The following is a 13,248-nucleotide window of genomic DNA, read 5'->3' as shown; positions in this document are numbered from 1 at the left end:
TCTGTGTAGCCCTGGCTGTCTTGGAACTCACTCTGTAGACCAGGCTGGCCTCGAACTCAGAAATCCACCTGCCTCTGCCTCCCAAGGGCTGGGATTAAAGGCGTGCACCACCATGCCCGGCAGCTATCAGTTTTTAAAAATTATTTTATGGGGCTGGAGAGATGGCTCAGAGGTTGGGAGCACTGACTGCTCTTCCAGAGGTCCTGAGTTCAATTCCCAGCAACCATATGGTGGCTCATAACCGTCTGTAATGGGATCTGATGCCCTCTTCTGGAGTGTCTGAAGACAACTACAGTGTACTCATATAAATAAAATATTTGAAAAAAAATTATTTTATGTGTGTACATGTTCTGCCTATCTGTATGTCCTTGCAGTGTGTGTATACCTGCTGCCCTCTGAGGACAGAAGAGAACATCAACCTCTGGATACAGAAGGGTGTAAGTGCCCTTGTAGGTACCAGGAAGCAAACCTGGGTCCTCTGAAAGAGCAGCCAATGTCCTAAACACTGAATCATCTCTCCACGCCTATCAGTTTTTATTTATTTTGGGGGGTTATATTTATGTGCTGGTATGTGGGTATGAGCATCCCAAAGTCAGAGAATAACTTGTAGGGCTCAGATATCTCCTTCTCCATGTGGGTCCCAAGGATCAAACTTAAGAGTATGTAGGGCATCACACTTGGCAGCAAGCACATTGGTCCACTGAGCCATCTCACTTGCCCCAGATTTTCTTCCTTCCTTCCTTTTTCTTTTGAGACAGGGCCTTAATATGTTATGTATCCCAAACTGGCTTGAATATGAACTCCCTCTGCCTCAGTCTCCCAAGGGCTGGGATCCCAGGAATGCACCAATATATAGGATTTTTAAAAATTAACTTATTTATGTATGAGTACACTGTCAGTGCTCTTAACCAGTGAGCCATCTCTCCTGTCTGCTACATAAGATTTTAAATTTGGGACAGGTGGAGATGAGCCTTGCTGAGAGAGAGGACTGAAGTTCCCTATGCTGTCCTTCCAAGCTCTGGGTGACAGGACAATTGCTGCTTCCTGAACTTATTCAAGCTTGCCCCAAGCCCATGGCAGGTAAGGATAGGGATAGTCTCTGACCCTCAAGTTTCGGCCTGACTGTCTAGTCTGCTCCCTTCCCTCCCACCACGGTCCCCACAGTCCCCACTGTCACCTACATAGTGCATCATGTGACACCTGTTGTATACAACTGCCCATGTGGCCTCCCAGGGGAAACTCTAGCACCTTTTTCTGTCAACCTTTAGTTGCAGAAGCTGCCTTTGGGAGTAATGTGCAGGCTGGCAGGGCCCCAGCACCTTTGACTTTTGAATGGAGTTGGGGGTGGGGAGCAGACAAGAGTTTTCTGGGGGAGTCTGTCCTGGGATCAAAGGATTATTTGGTGTTGGTGACACTGGGGAAGACTTTTGAGTAGTGGCTCTCAACTTTCCAGTGCTGCGACCCTTTAATACAGCTCCTCACATTGTGGTGACCCCCAACCCTAAAATTATTTCCCCCGATCCCTGCCCCTGACCCCTCCCCCTGCTCACTCCAGCCCTCCCCCTGCTTGCTCCAGCCCAAAGATTTATTTATTTATTTATTTATTCATTATATGAAATTCACTGTAACTGTCTTCAGACACACTAGAAGAGGGCATCAGATCTCATTACAGATGGTTGTGAGCCACCATGTGGTTGCTGGGATTTGAACTCAGGACCTCTGGAAGAACAGTCAGTGCTCTTGACCGCTGAGCCGTGTCTCCAGCCCCCATAAAATTATTTTGTTGGGCTGGTGAGATGGCTCAGCGGGTAAGAGCACCCAACTGCTCTTCCAAAGGTGCAGTGTTCAAATCCCAGCAACCACATGGTGGCTCACAACCATCCTTAACAAGATCTGACTCAGGCCGGGCGTGGTGGCACACGCCTTTAATCCCAGCACTCGGGAGGCAGAGGCAGGCGGATTTCTGAGTTCGAGGCCAGCCTGGTCTACAAAGTGAGTTCCAGGACAGGCAAGGCTACACAGAGAAACCCTGTCTCGAAAAACAAAAAACAAAAAACAAAAAACAAACAAACAAGATCTGACTCCCTCTTCTGGAGTGTCTGAAGACAGCTACAGTGTACTTACATATAATAAATAAATCTTTTAAAAAATTATTTTGTTGCTACTTCATACCTGTAATTTTGCTACCGCTCTGAATCGTAATGTAAAACTTGTTTTTTCTGATGATCTTAGGTGGTCCCTGTGAAACAGCCATTCAACTAACCCAAAGGGGTCTTGATGCACAGGTTGAAAACTGCTACTTTAATTTTTGGGGGGGACAACTTCACCAAGAGATATTGTTTTCACCAAGAGGTATACATTTGAGGTTTGATCCCAATGGTGAGGATTTTGAAAGTGAAAGACTTAGTGCGTTGGGGGAACTGATACAGAGCAGTGGGAAGCGCATAGGTCGGTGGTAAAGGCAGGTGACTCTGGAAGGTAGTGTAGATAAGTCACTTTGGGGGGCTACCATATGATGGGAATGCTTTTGTCTCCCCTAGGAAAAGCCAACTCAAGGCTTAGCCGGCCATCCCCGAAACACAGGAAGATGTTGGAGAGTGAAGAGCAACTGCCTATTAACCAGCAGGCGAGGTAGTATGTTTCAGGAGTATCCATCCATCACAAGCTAGGCTCACTGTGTCACTGTGGGCCACCCTGCTCTTTAGGGGGTACCCATTCATCTCAAGTTGAGTCAGTTGTGTCATCTTGGGTCACCCTACCTTCTTAGGTCTGCAGGATACAGATGGTTAAGAGAGTACATAGCTGGGTGAGACGTGGGCAATGAGAAACCGAGGCAGCAGTCTGCAAGGGGACAGGCGTTTGGAGGTGCGCATGTGCATAGCAGTGGGATGCGAGAATATCATCCTGGAGGAGGGCCTACACTGGTTGAGGAAAGGAGAAGACAGGTGCTTGAGGAGAAGAGGTCACTAGCAGGTGACCTGGGGAATTCAGTGGTTAGGGTACTCAATTTAGCAAGGATAGTTGGAAAGGACCCCCTGCCAGGATCGGGGTTCTTTTAGGTAAGGGCACTTGGCTCCAGTGGTCATGGGAGGAATGAGGTACAGGATCCTTATAGTTTCTAGGAGAGGCAACCCCAGGGTTCAGGCACCAAGTCAAACTTGCCTGCCACCATTTTTTTTCAAAAAAAGATTTATTTAATGTATATGAGTACACTGTAGCTGTCTTCAGACACACCAGAAGAGGGAGTCAGATCCCATTACAGATGGTTGTGAGCCACCATGTGGCTGCTGGGAATTGAACTCAGGACCTTTGGAAGAGCATTCAGTGCTCTTAACCTCTGAGCCATCTCTCCAGCCCCTGCCACCATTTCTTAATGGTATAGAGACGAGTTTTAGTTGATTGACAGAAGAAGCCAACTCACTCAGGTTCAAACACAAGTTTTAAGCAGAAAGGAGGATTTTGCAGCCCACCTGGCATTGGCAAAGGAAAGCTAGGGTTGTGGCTCTGTGCACAGAACTTTCCTAGGAAAGTCTTTTCATCTTCCCCCTCTTTTATTTATTTTTATCTTTTTTTTTTTTTTTTTCCAAGACAGGGCTTCTTGACTGTTCCAGAACTAGCTCTGTAGACCAGGCTGGCTTCAAACTCCATCTGCCTCTGACTCCCAAGTGCTTTAATTAAAGGCATGCGCTGCCACCACCACTACAACCACCAAGCTCATCCCCCTCTTTTAAAAAAGACCTTTTCATTTTATGTGTATAGGTGTTTTCCCTGCATATATGCCCCCGCACCACCACATACATGTTCCGGAGGCCAGAAGAGGGCGACCGATCCCCTGGAACCAGAATTGCAGGCGAGGGTGCTGCAAATCCAGCACAGGTCCCCATAACCGCTAAGCTCTCTCCAGAAAGGCCCTCGCGCCTCCTGGTTTTGGGACATATGGTTTCCCAGTGAAGCCTTAGAGACTGGACTGGAATTCATGAACAACCTGCTTCAGCCTCCCAAGGTCTGCGACTATTTATACACATGCACCTCCCTCGCCTCTCAAGCTTGAGTTTGCTTTCATTCATTGTCCAGATCTTGCAGGTGGAGGGAACAAGATGCTATTAGGTGGCTTGTCTTTCAGTTCTCACAGAAAACTAAACTCATCAACCAACAAGTCTAGTCCTCCCCCTTTAATCTCCCTGGTCAAGGACCTTGCCTCTCCTAGAGTGTCCATTCCTGTGTCACTGCAAGAGGCCTGGCCAACCCCCTGACCTCCAGGGCGATCCAACTTCCCAGGAAGGTGACCCAAGTTGGGACTTTTTTTTTTTTAAATGCAGGTGTTGGATATCCCACCCATCCAATGGTGGAATATCTAGCTGCCCTTTTTTGCACTGGGAACTTAAAAAAACAAAACAACTTATAAAGTCTTTCCCTTGGGCACCATAAGGCTGACAGGGTGTGTGGAGAAGCCCTGGCACTCCCCCATCCCCCAGCTCGGTCCTCTAGTTTGGGAGACTGGCTGGACAAGGCCTGAGCTCCACTGGCTTGCTTCAGCCACATTGAGCTGGACCACGCCCCTGATCCTCGGAGTTAGGCTCTCCCAAGGGTGAGGTCCAGGTCTCCCTTCATTCCGGGGCTTCAGTTCCAACAGGGAAGTATGCCCTAATCCTGACCGGTGCTTCAGGTCGAAATGTCGGCCGCGGGACCAGGGTAGCTGACCCGCCCCGGCCGCCGTATCCTTCACCCGCCCAAAGGGTTGAGCCGGTCCTTGAGCGTGAGGTAGTAGGCGGGGCAGCGCCCTCTGGACCCGCCCCACGCGGAGTGGACCAATGGAAGCGCGCTGTGCCAGGTCCCGCCTACACGGGAGGGGCAGAACTGCGCAGGCTCCCGAAGCGCCCGGGCGGGCCGGCTGGCTGGGAAGATGGCGGCGGAAGCCCTGGTCAGCGGCGCCGCAGAGGAGCGGGCCCGGGGTGTCCCGAGTGTGCAGCTTAGGGCCAGCGCCGGGCCATGAGCGCGCCGCCATCGAACCCTCGAGCCGTGGAGCCCGCCTGCGCCCCTTGCCATGGCGCGGCTCGCGGACTACTTCGTGCTGGTGGCGTTCGGGCCGCACCCGCGCGGTGAGTCTCAGTGCCGAGGGGGACGAGCTAGGGGGCTGAGGGACTGGGACTGAGGACTCGAAGCTAAGAAGACCCGGCCGGAGGCAGGCTCGGGAGTTGGGGCCGAGCTCTCGGGGCTCGCGAAAAGAGGCCTCCGTAGTTCTTGGCCACGGTGGCGTCGGGGCAACCCGCGAGGACCCCGGGCGACATGGCCTGTGTAAGAACCGTCCCTCCTACACCTGGGCACCTGCGTCGCCTGTTCCGAGGTTGGCAGGGGCGTGTCACACGCTCGGGCGTGGGAGGCTGGAGGACCCTGCTGCAGTTCGGTCTCCCCGATTCCGAGTTGGGTGGGATGGGCTCACCCCGCCTTGGCCGACTGCCGGTGGCTGGAGCTGGGAATTTCAGAGAGGGGGGCGGAACGTTTTCGTCTTCCAGCTTCTCTGACCCAGTGCTAGGTCTGAAGCCTCAAGCACCGCTTGATGGGGTGCAACGGAGTGGGGAGGGGCTCGTAGGTGCTATGGAGCCGGACTTGAGACGAAAGTGTCACACTTGGAGGAGGGCATTCCTGGTGCTCAAGCCTCTAAGCCAGGCCCTCAGCGGGGGATCAGTGTGGTGACCGGTACTCGTGTCTAGGAGGCTCTGATCTGGAGTTAGCACCTGTGTCTGAGAGCCCTTCAGACCAGGGGGGGTAGGAGAAAACGGAGCCTGACAGTGACATCAGCCACAACCATGGAGACATCAGTGTTGGGGGTGTTGGCTGGAGTCCTCAGTGTGCCAGGCCCTGCACAACCCTTTGTGTGTATGATCTCATTTCTCCCAATAGCCCACTGAGATTGCCTTGCTGTTGTCCTATCTTCAGCATAGAATCTGGCACAGAGAAGTTGAGTGTGGGTCTGGAATGGAGGCTGGGACTTGAACTCCGGCTGTCAGAGTCCACCTGCAGAGGGGCAGTATCTAAGGGACAACTGTGGCCAGATGAGGTAGCCCCTAATCCCTAGATGTACCGCCTCCTACCGTGTTCCAGTTATCTCTTCCACACAGTTATTCTGCTGCTTCTCAGACCAGCTGTCACTGTCACCATTCAGGACCCAAACTTTCTTCTTTGCCTTTCTTCTTGCTAAGTCTCCACTAGGACCTGTTCCTTTGTTTATTGTCCACATGCTGGACCCTCTATGCACTGGAAAACATCATCACCACCACCACCACCACCATCACCACCTCTGTCGCCAGATCCTGTTCAGTACCTTCTTTCTGCTCTCGTGGATTCAAGTCTATATCTTTTGGCACTCAGTCCCGAGCATCTGTCTTTCCCTCCAAAGAGGGAGTTCTCAAAGGCAGAGACCACATTGTGTTCATTCCCCTGTCCTCCTTGAGCAGGAGGCTTGCCACCAATGTACTGGCACACACAGCGAGAACCTGTGTTCCAAGGCATATGTGAAGGCCAGTGAGGCTCCTCCTCTGAAACGGAGTGCTGCTGGAGAGTGAGGAAATCAAGCTGGCTGAGGGCTGGCTGGGGTCTCGGCTGGCGCTGGGCCAGGGCTGGAGGAACAGAATGGCCGTGGATGGTGGTGAGAGGGCTATGAAGAAGGTCCTGTGAGACAGAATGTAGGTAAAGGCCAGGTCGGGGAGGTCTGCTGGGAGTGGGGTAAAATTGAGGGTGACGTGTAGGTGGTTCCATGGGAAGTTGCTGTGACACATGGGGGCTTACTGATACAGCTGTGTACAAGAGGCGTGGACCTCTGACCTCTGTACAGGACAGGGTAGAAGGCTGAGGCCAGAGGTGGCTACTTTTCCTGAATCACTGGTGTGATGGAGTAATTCTCAAATTACCCATCACTGTGGAGACTGCAGGCCAGTGAGCTCTCTAAGCACTGCCTTCTAGGGTCAGAGTTGACTGGTTGTTGGCTGACCACTCGGCCTCAAGGCATTCCTTTGAGGAACCAGCCTGGAATCGGGTTTCTGGGTGTGGGCTGAAGGCAGATCTATAAGGCAAGGGATGTGAGTACCAAGAACAAAAGACCTCAAACTGAGGAGCACACTGAAGATTAGTTGTCCTTCCTTTGTCACTCTTCACCCTTGGCTTGCGCCAGTCACTGTGCACTCTCGCCTCAGTTTCCCTGTCTTTATATGGAATGGGTCACACGGAGCTGCACCGAGGCTGTCAGGAACACTTGTGTGTAAAGATATAGCACAGGACTGGCCCAAGGAGATAATTTACATCTAAGGTCTGAGTAGCCTATGTAAGAATACTGCTAGGTAGGTGTCTGAAGAAGGTGAAGGGTCCACTGTGTGCTGACTGACCTAGGATGCAGGGTCTTTTAGATTAAGGGGTACAAGTGAGAGGAAACTTCAGTTTTGTTCTGAATCAGAACTTTTTCTCTGCAGCTGCTAGGAGTAAAACCTTGGTAATGAGTGCCTTTTTAAGCTGTCTCGGTTGGGCCCAGAGTCCTACCAGAGGTAGCATTCTGGTTGCTAATGGTTACAGTTGGTGACCTATGGGCAAGGCTACAGACAATAAATGCCTGAGCTGTGTATAACCCTTTCCCTTTAGACTCTATAAAGTAGAGGGTGTAGATGGCACAGCATAGGCCCTGTACCTGGTGAGTAGGGCCGTATGCTTTGTCTTGTCACTGAACTGGACACCTTTTTTAGTACGAGGAACCAGACAGCATAGCTTGAGACCCCTGCCCAGTTCCGAGACATGGTCACTTAATTGCTTGTAGCTTGGGGAGTCCTCAGTTATCTGGAAACACCAATTATCAGACCCTTTACCTGACTTAAACCTGACAGGTACCCTTCTACTACTTCCTATGAGGAAAAGCTATATCTCCATCAACCAAGAAAACTATTTGTATTTCATGGCCTGGCCTCTTTCAGCTTTGATGGTAATGAGGTGGCCACATTCTTGGGCCCATCTACTGTCCCCACCCATGGGCCTGCCCTCCCTCTGGATCAGGTTGGGGCTGTTTGGGGTGGCTACAATTCCCTCCCAGCTCCCCCCACACCCTGAGAACTTAAGGGTCCAAGGTCTTGGATTAAAGTTTCCGTGGTCCGTTTATAGATTGGGGGTAGGTCAAAGAGAACATCTGAAAGAGCTGTAGGCTCCTGCTGCACACAGAGTCAGCTGTAGCTTGCCTGGAGCATCGTCTTCGTGTTCAGGTCTGATAGGTAGAAGCAGGAAGGCAGGATTCTTTTGTTTCCTCTCCCTTTTCCTATAGCTAGGCTCCTGAGAGGCAGCAGCTACCTGGTGCTGTCCAGCATGAATGGTGAGGTATGTGGTAGGGCAGTCAGGGGAACTGCTATTCTGTCTGGGCCTTTCCACAGTGCACATTGTCCATGGCTGATCCTCCAAGCATCAGAGCCTGGCACTAGTGATGAGGTGCTGCCAGCAGATGACAGAGTACGTGATCTGTATTCTGCCACCCAGTCTGCATGAGCCTGGCTGCTGGAGGTGCTTTGAGTGTAGGAATCCCAGTGTATCTTCCTAGGGTGGGCCTACCCAGCTGTGGGTTCATGAGAGGGTCAGAGACTTTCCCTCTCTGCTTTAGTGGACTTCGGTGTCCATCCTCCATAAGCTGCCCAAAGAGCACTGTCTTGTAATACATGGCTGTGCTATCGGGATTCCTTCTAGCAGGGCTGGGATAGGGAGGGAGGATGTGCCTGCTCTTGTCTACCCAAAATCAACAGTACCTTGATGGGTTAAGAATAGTCATTGCAAGCTACTCCTGTTGCCAAAACTCTTCAGTGGGTGACAGACACAGAGGAACATAGCAAAATCCTTCACACAAATGCAAGCCAGCAGTTTGGGGTCTCAGAGAAGCCAGAGAGAGTTAACAAGGCTTCCTTATGGTCTCACTGGGAGGGCCTACTGTGCCGTAGGGCTCCGGAAGTTGTTCTGCACTTCTGACTGAAGAACCTGTTTGTTTGTGAGGTGTGAGTTGGGCAGGGTGTGGGGAAGATGGTCATATAGCTGACTACATGCATTCAACAAGCCCTAATTAGGCTGTAGTCTGTGCCATGCACAGGAACTTGTGTCTGTTCAGGTTACTACAGGTGCGTTACCAGTTGCCTGGAGAGGGGCTTATATGTGTTGGGGAAGGACCTCAGAGTCCTGCTATAGGACCCAGATTTAGATAGAGAGTAGATAGCAAGCTTTTTAGAGGAGACACTGGACTGAAACCTGAAAATCAAATCCTGGGCTGTCCCAGGACAGAGAAGGGCCTCAGGAGGGATGCCCACTGGGCTTCTGCCTTTATGAGGCAGTTGGGAGTCTCAGGAAAGGAGCTCATTTAGAGTGTAGAATCCTCAGAAGGCTTTCAAGCTAGTGGGAAATGGGAATTAACATTGCACAGGATGAGGGGTACTGGCAGTGGAAGGTGACCATCCTCTCTGTGCCAACTCCCCTGAGTAGAAAGGCTGCTAAAAACAACCCTGAGAGGGCTACTAGCCCTCTGGCCTTGTGGGAAGGCTGCAGAGCAGAGGCTGCAGTCCCTGTCTGTGTACCCCCCTTCCTTCCTCCGCATGCTGCCTCGTGGCAAGAACTGGGTGAGCCCTGGGTGCCAGCCAGGGCTGGGCCCAGATGGTGGTTTAGGGCCGAGCACAAGGAGGCTCTTGCTGGAGTGGGTGGGGGGAGGAGCCATAACTGAGGGGGGGTTAGTGTGTGTGTGTGTGTGTGTGTGTGTGTGTGTGTTCACAGTACATACACCACCCAGGCCTGTTGAGGGTGGGACCTGAGGAACCCCATGGGGGTTTTATCTTGGTGGGACAGGTGTGTGGGTGTGTGTAGGTAGGCATGACACCAGCAGACACCTGTCCCTTCCTTGTCTGTTGCCTGTCGCCTGCAGGGTGTTGGTGGTGGGAGGAGGGGAGCAGGAAGCTGAGGTTTTGTGAGTCATAATAGGCCCCTGCACCCCACCACCTCCTGCCTAGCAGCAACCTTCCTAGTGTTGACAGTCCTAGTGCTTGTTCCATGGTTCTGGAGGGATGCATGGTCTCCCATGGTTGCAGCTGAGTTCCTTTGCTTTTAGGGGACCTGGGAATTGGGGATTGTTATGTTGGGCTTAGTGGTTCAGTACGACTGTGTTCAAGTGGACCAGGCTGAGTGAATGTGAGGCCATAGCTCAGCAGGCAGGCCCATTGCACACAGAAGTTTTCTGGAACTTAGGCTGAGCATGGGGACCCATGAGAAGACTTTTTATGTAGAGCACCCTCCCTTCACTGTCTGCTTCTGCTTCTTCCACTGGTGGGAGCATCTGTATTGAGGCTGGTCCATGGGAAGGATGGGAGAACACTGTGCCCTGAGGATCTTGAAGCCGTATGTGTATGTGTGAGATGCAAAAGTTGGGGTTGAGGCCTGTCTTTCTAAACAAATACTTTTTTTTTTTTTTTAAGATTTATTTATTTATTATATGTAAGTACACTGTAGCTGTCTTCAGACACTCCAGAAGAGGGCGTCAGATCTTGTTAAGGATGGTTATGAGCCACCATGTGGTTGCTGGGATTTGAACTCCAGACCTTTGGAAGAGCAGTCAGGTGCTCTTACCCACTGAGCCATCTCATCAGCCCGAGGCCTGTCTTTCTTTGCATACCACAATGGTTCTCAACCTGTGGGCTGGGATCCCTTTGGGGTCAGATATCCTGCATATTAGATATTCACATTGCAATTCATAACAGTAGCAATATTACAGTTATGAAGTAGCAACAAAATAATTGCATGGTTGGGGGTCACTATAACATGGGGAACATGAGGAATATTAAAAGGTTGCAACATTAGGAAGGTTAAGAAGTACTGCTGTACCAGGCTCCATCTTCCGTGTGTATGTGAGGCAAAGGAAGCCATCACACATCCTTGTTGCTGCCCTCACTCTGCCTCCTGATTTAATGGTGTGAGGTGAGCCCAGGCAAGGACCTTCACTCCACCTACATAGACTGTACTTAGAAGTACTTCCCTTGCTGGTACATACTGAGGGAGCCTGGGCGCTTCAGGGCTCAAAGGGGCAGCATATACTTGCTAAACTCTTTGTTTTTGGAGATTTGTGTTCTGGGAGGAACTGTCTCTGAGGTACTGTGGATAGGTAGCAATTTGGATCCATGGTTGGTGTTTCCACCCCATCATAAGAGGAGCTGAGGCTTGAATTCCACACATGGGCCCAGGGCAGACAGGGGTCACCAAGATACCCAAATGTGCCCTGTCTATTTAGACACACCCACAATCTGCATGGCGCTCATTGTCTGGCAGGGGTTGAGGCTAAAGCTGCAGGTTGGCAGTCAGGGAAGATATTGAGTCAACTAAAACTCCTCCTCCTCCCTGAAAGGTTCCTGTACAGTGAAAGGTTGGGTTGGGCTGGTAGGTGAGAGGAAGGATCTGGGGGCTTCTCTATCTCCTTATGGTGGCCTTGGGGTCTGCACCTATCCAGTGGCTTATCTACCCAGAGGTCTGTTTAGAGAAATAGTAGATCTGGGAGCGTAGGTTGGTCTGGTGCCAGATGAGAAGGGGTTGTTTCCATCCTGTGCCAATCCTGACAGTGTGAAGGTTGGGGTGTGTGGGGAAGGGTGCTCTGACCACCTGCTCTCATTCTCAGGGAGTGGGGAAGGCCAGGGCCAGATCCTGCAGCGCTTCCCGGAGAAGGACTGGGAGGACAACCCTTTCCCCCAGGGCATTGAGCTGGTGAGTGTGGAGGTGTAGCATTAAGGGGGAAGTCAGGTCCACTGTTGATGGTAACTGGCCTGATAGGCAGGGTGTCTTGCTCATGTCACTGTGTCCCTCATGGGCTTCACCCTAGATGATAAGGCCAGAGCTATGTTACTCCTTTCACCGAGAGGGCTGAAGCTAGGAGGTTAAGGTGTTCCCTAGGTAACTAACAGGTGCTTCATATACCCTGCAACTCCAAGCCCTGGCAGTACAGATGCTTGAGGATATGTGGTAGGGGTAAGGGGGGAGTTTTTGTTATAGGTATGGGTGCAGGCACTAACTGCTGATCCCTCTGCAGTTTTGTCAGCCCAGTGGGTGGCAGCTATGTCCCGAGAGGAACCCACCAACTTTCTTTGTGGCTGTCCTTACTGACATCAACTCTGAGAGGCATTACTGCGCCTGCTTGACCTTCTGGGAGCCAGTGGAGTCCACACAGGTCAGCGTAAGCTCTGGTGTGCAACATGTGAGGCTGAGCCTTGGGCCGTGGCCAGCTTGCTCTACCTCTGGGGGTATGTTCCTGTTGGGAAGGCTGGGTCTCAGTCACCTCTGTCTTCCGCTCCGTCTCATGGGATGCCTCTGATTAGAGCCAGGAGAATGGGTTTCTGTCTGCAGGAAGTGGTGTGCACTGAAGATGCCACAGAGAAGGAGGAAGAGGCAGATGGAGGAGGCCAAGCGCGGCTGTCATCCACAGCCACAGCCCAGCCTGGCCAGCTTTTTGCACCAAAGACTCTGGTTCTGGTGTCTCGACTGGACCATGCTGAAGTGTTCAGGGTGAGGAGGGCCGCCATAGCAGCAAGCCAGGGCACGGGGTGTTCCTGTCAGCTGTACCACTGTTCCCTATCTGGTTGTTGCAGAATAGCCTTGGTCTCATCTATGCTATCCATGTGGAAGGCCTGAATGTGAGCCTCGAGAATGTGATTGGGAACCTGCTCACATGCACCGTCCCGTTGGCTGGTGGGTCTCAGGTGGGTCTTGGAAACAGCTGGATGGCCACGGGCCTTCCTGGAACAGTCATAGGAAGCAGGGGTGGGTGGAGGGGTACCTGTGGGGTACTGATAGTCTGGCTAACTGAGCACACTCAGCCCAAAGCCTTAGGTACTCCCTTCTGCTTTTGGTGCCACCCTTTGCCATCTGTTCTTAGCCCTGTCTACTTACTTGGCTTCCTACCTGGCCCTTTGGGCCTGCATCTTCTGTCTCTCGTATCCTCTTCATCATTGGGTGTGTTCCTGTCATTGGATGCTGTTGTCTGTGTATCTGTCTGCTTTCTACTTTGTGCCTTGTCTAATGGTGTCTCTCTGTCTGTCTGTCCTGTGCAGCTGGACTCTGTTGAGGAAGGAGCGGTATGGATTCTTTGTTTCTTCTGCCCACTCAGGCCCTGCCCCCACCCAGATCAGAGGCATTCCCCCCTTACCTTGAGTTTTCTCTGCAGCGCTGCTCAGCCAACAGAGGCAGGGTGTGACCTTTCCCTCCAGTCATCTA

General features: G+C 51.8%; 1 protein-coding gene across 3 annotated transcripts in view; it reads left to right on the top strand.

Moving 5' to 3' along the window:
• The first annotated feature begins 4,849 nt into the window (after positions 1-4,849).
• The window catches only part of Sbf1 (SET binding factor 1), a 27,517-nt gene continuing 19,118 nt past the window's right edge, over positions 4,850-13,248 (top strand). For 2 of the 3 annotated variants that reach the window (XM_021217196.2, XM_021217197.1), the window contains exons 1-5: positions 4,850-5,099; positions 11,660-11,745; positions 12,068-12,205; positions 12,382-12,540; positions 12,624-12,734. In XM_021217196.2, coding sequence (XP_021072855.1) covers positions 5,045-5,099; positions 11,660-11,745; positions 12,068-12,205; positions 12,382-12,540; positions 12,624-12,734 — 549 coding nt within the window. In that variant the 5' untranslated portion in view covers positions 4,850-5,044. Of the gene's footprint in view, positions 5,100-11,659; positions 11,746-12,067; positions 12,206-12,381; positions 12,541-12,623; positions 12,735-12,859; positions 13,110-13,248 lie in introns of those variants that run through there. The other variant, XM_029548000.1, reaches the window with a different exon arrangement.

The sequence above is a fragment of the Mus pahari genome, chromosome 17 (genome assembly GCF_900095145.1).
Source record: "Mus pahari chromosome 17, PAHARI_EIJ_v1.1, whole genome shotgun sequence".
In the NCBI taxonomy this organism is placed as follows: domain Eukaryota; kingdom Metazoa; phylum Chordata; class Mammalia; order Rodentia; family Muridae; genus Mus; species Mus pahari.
This window is presented reverse-complemented; position numbering and strand designations above follow the sequence as displayed.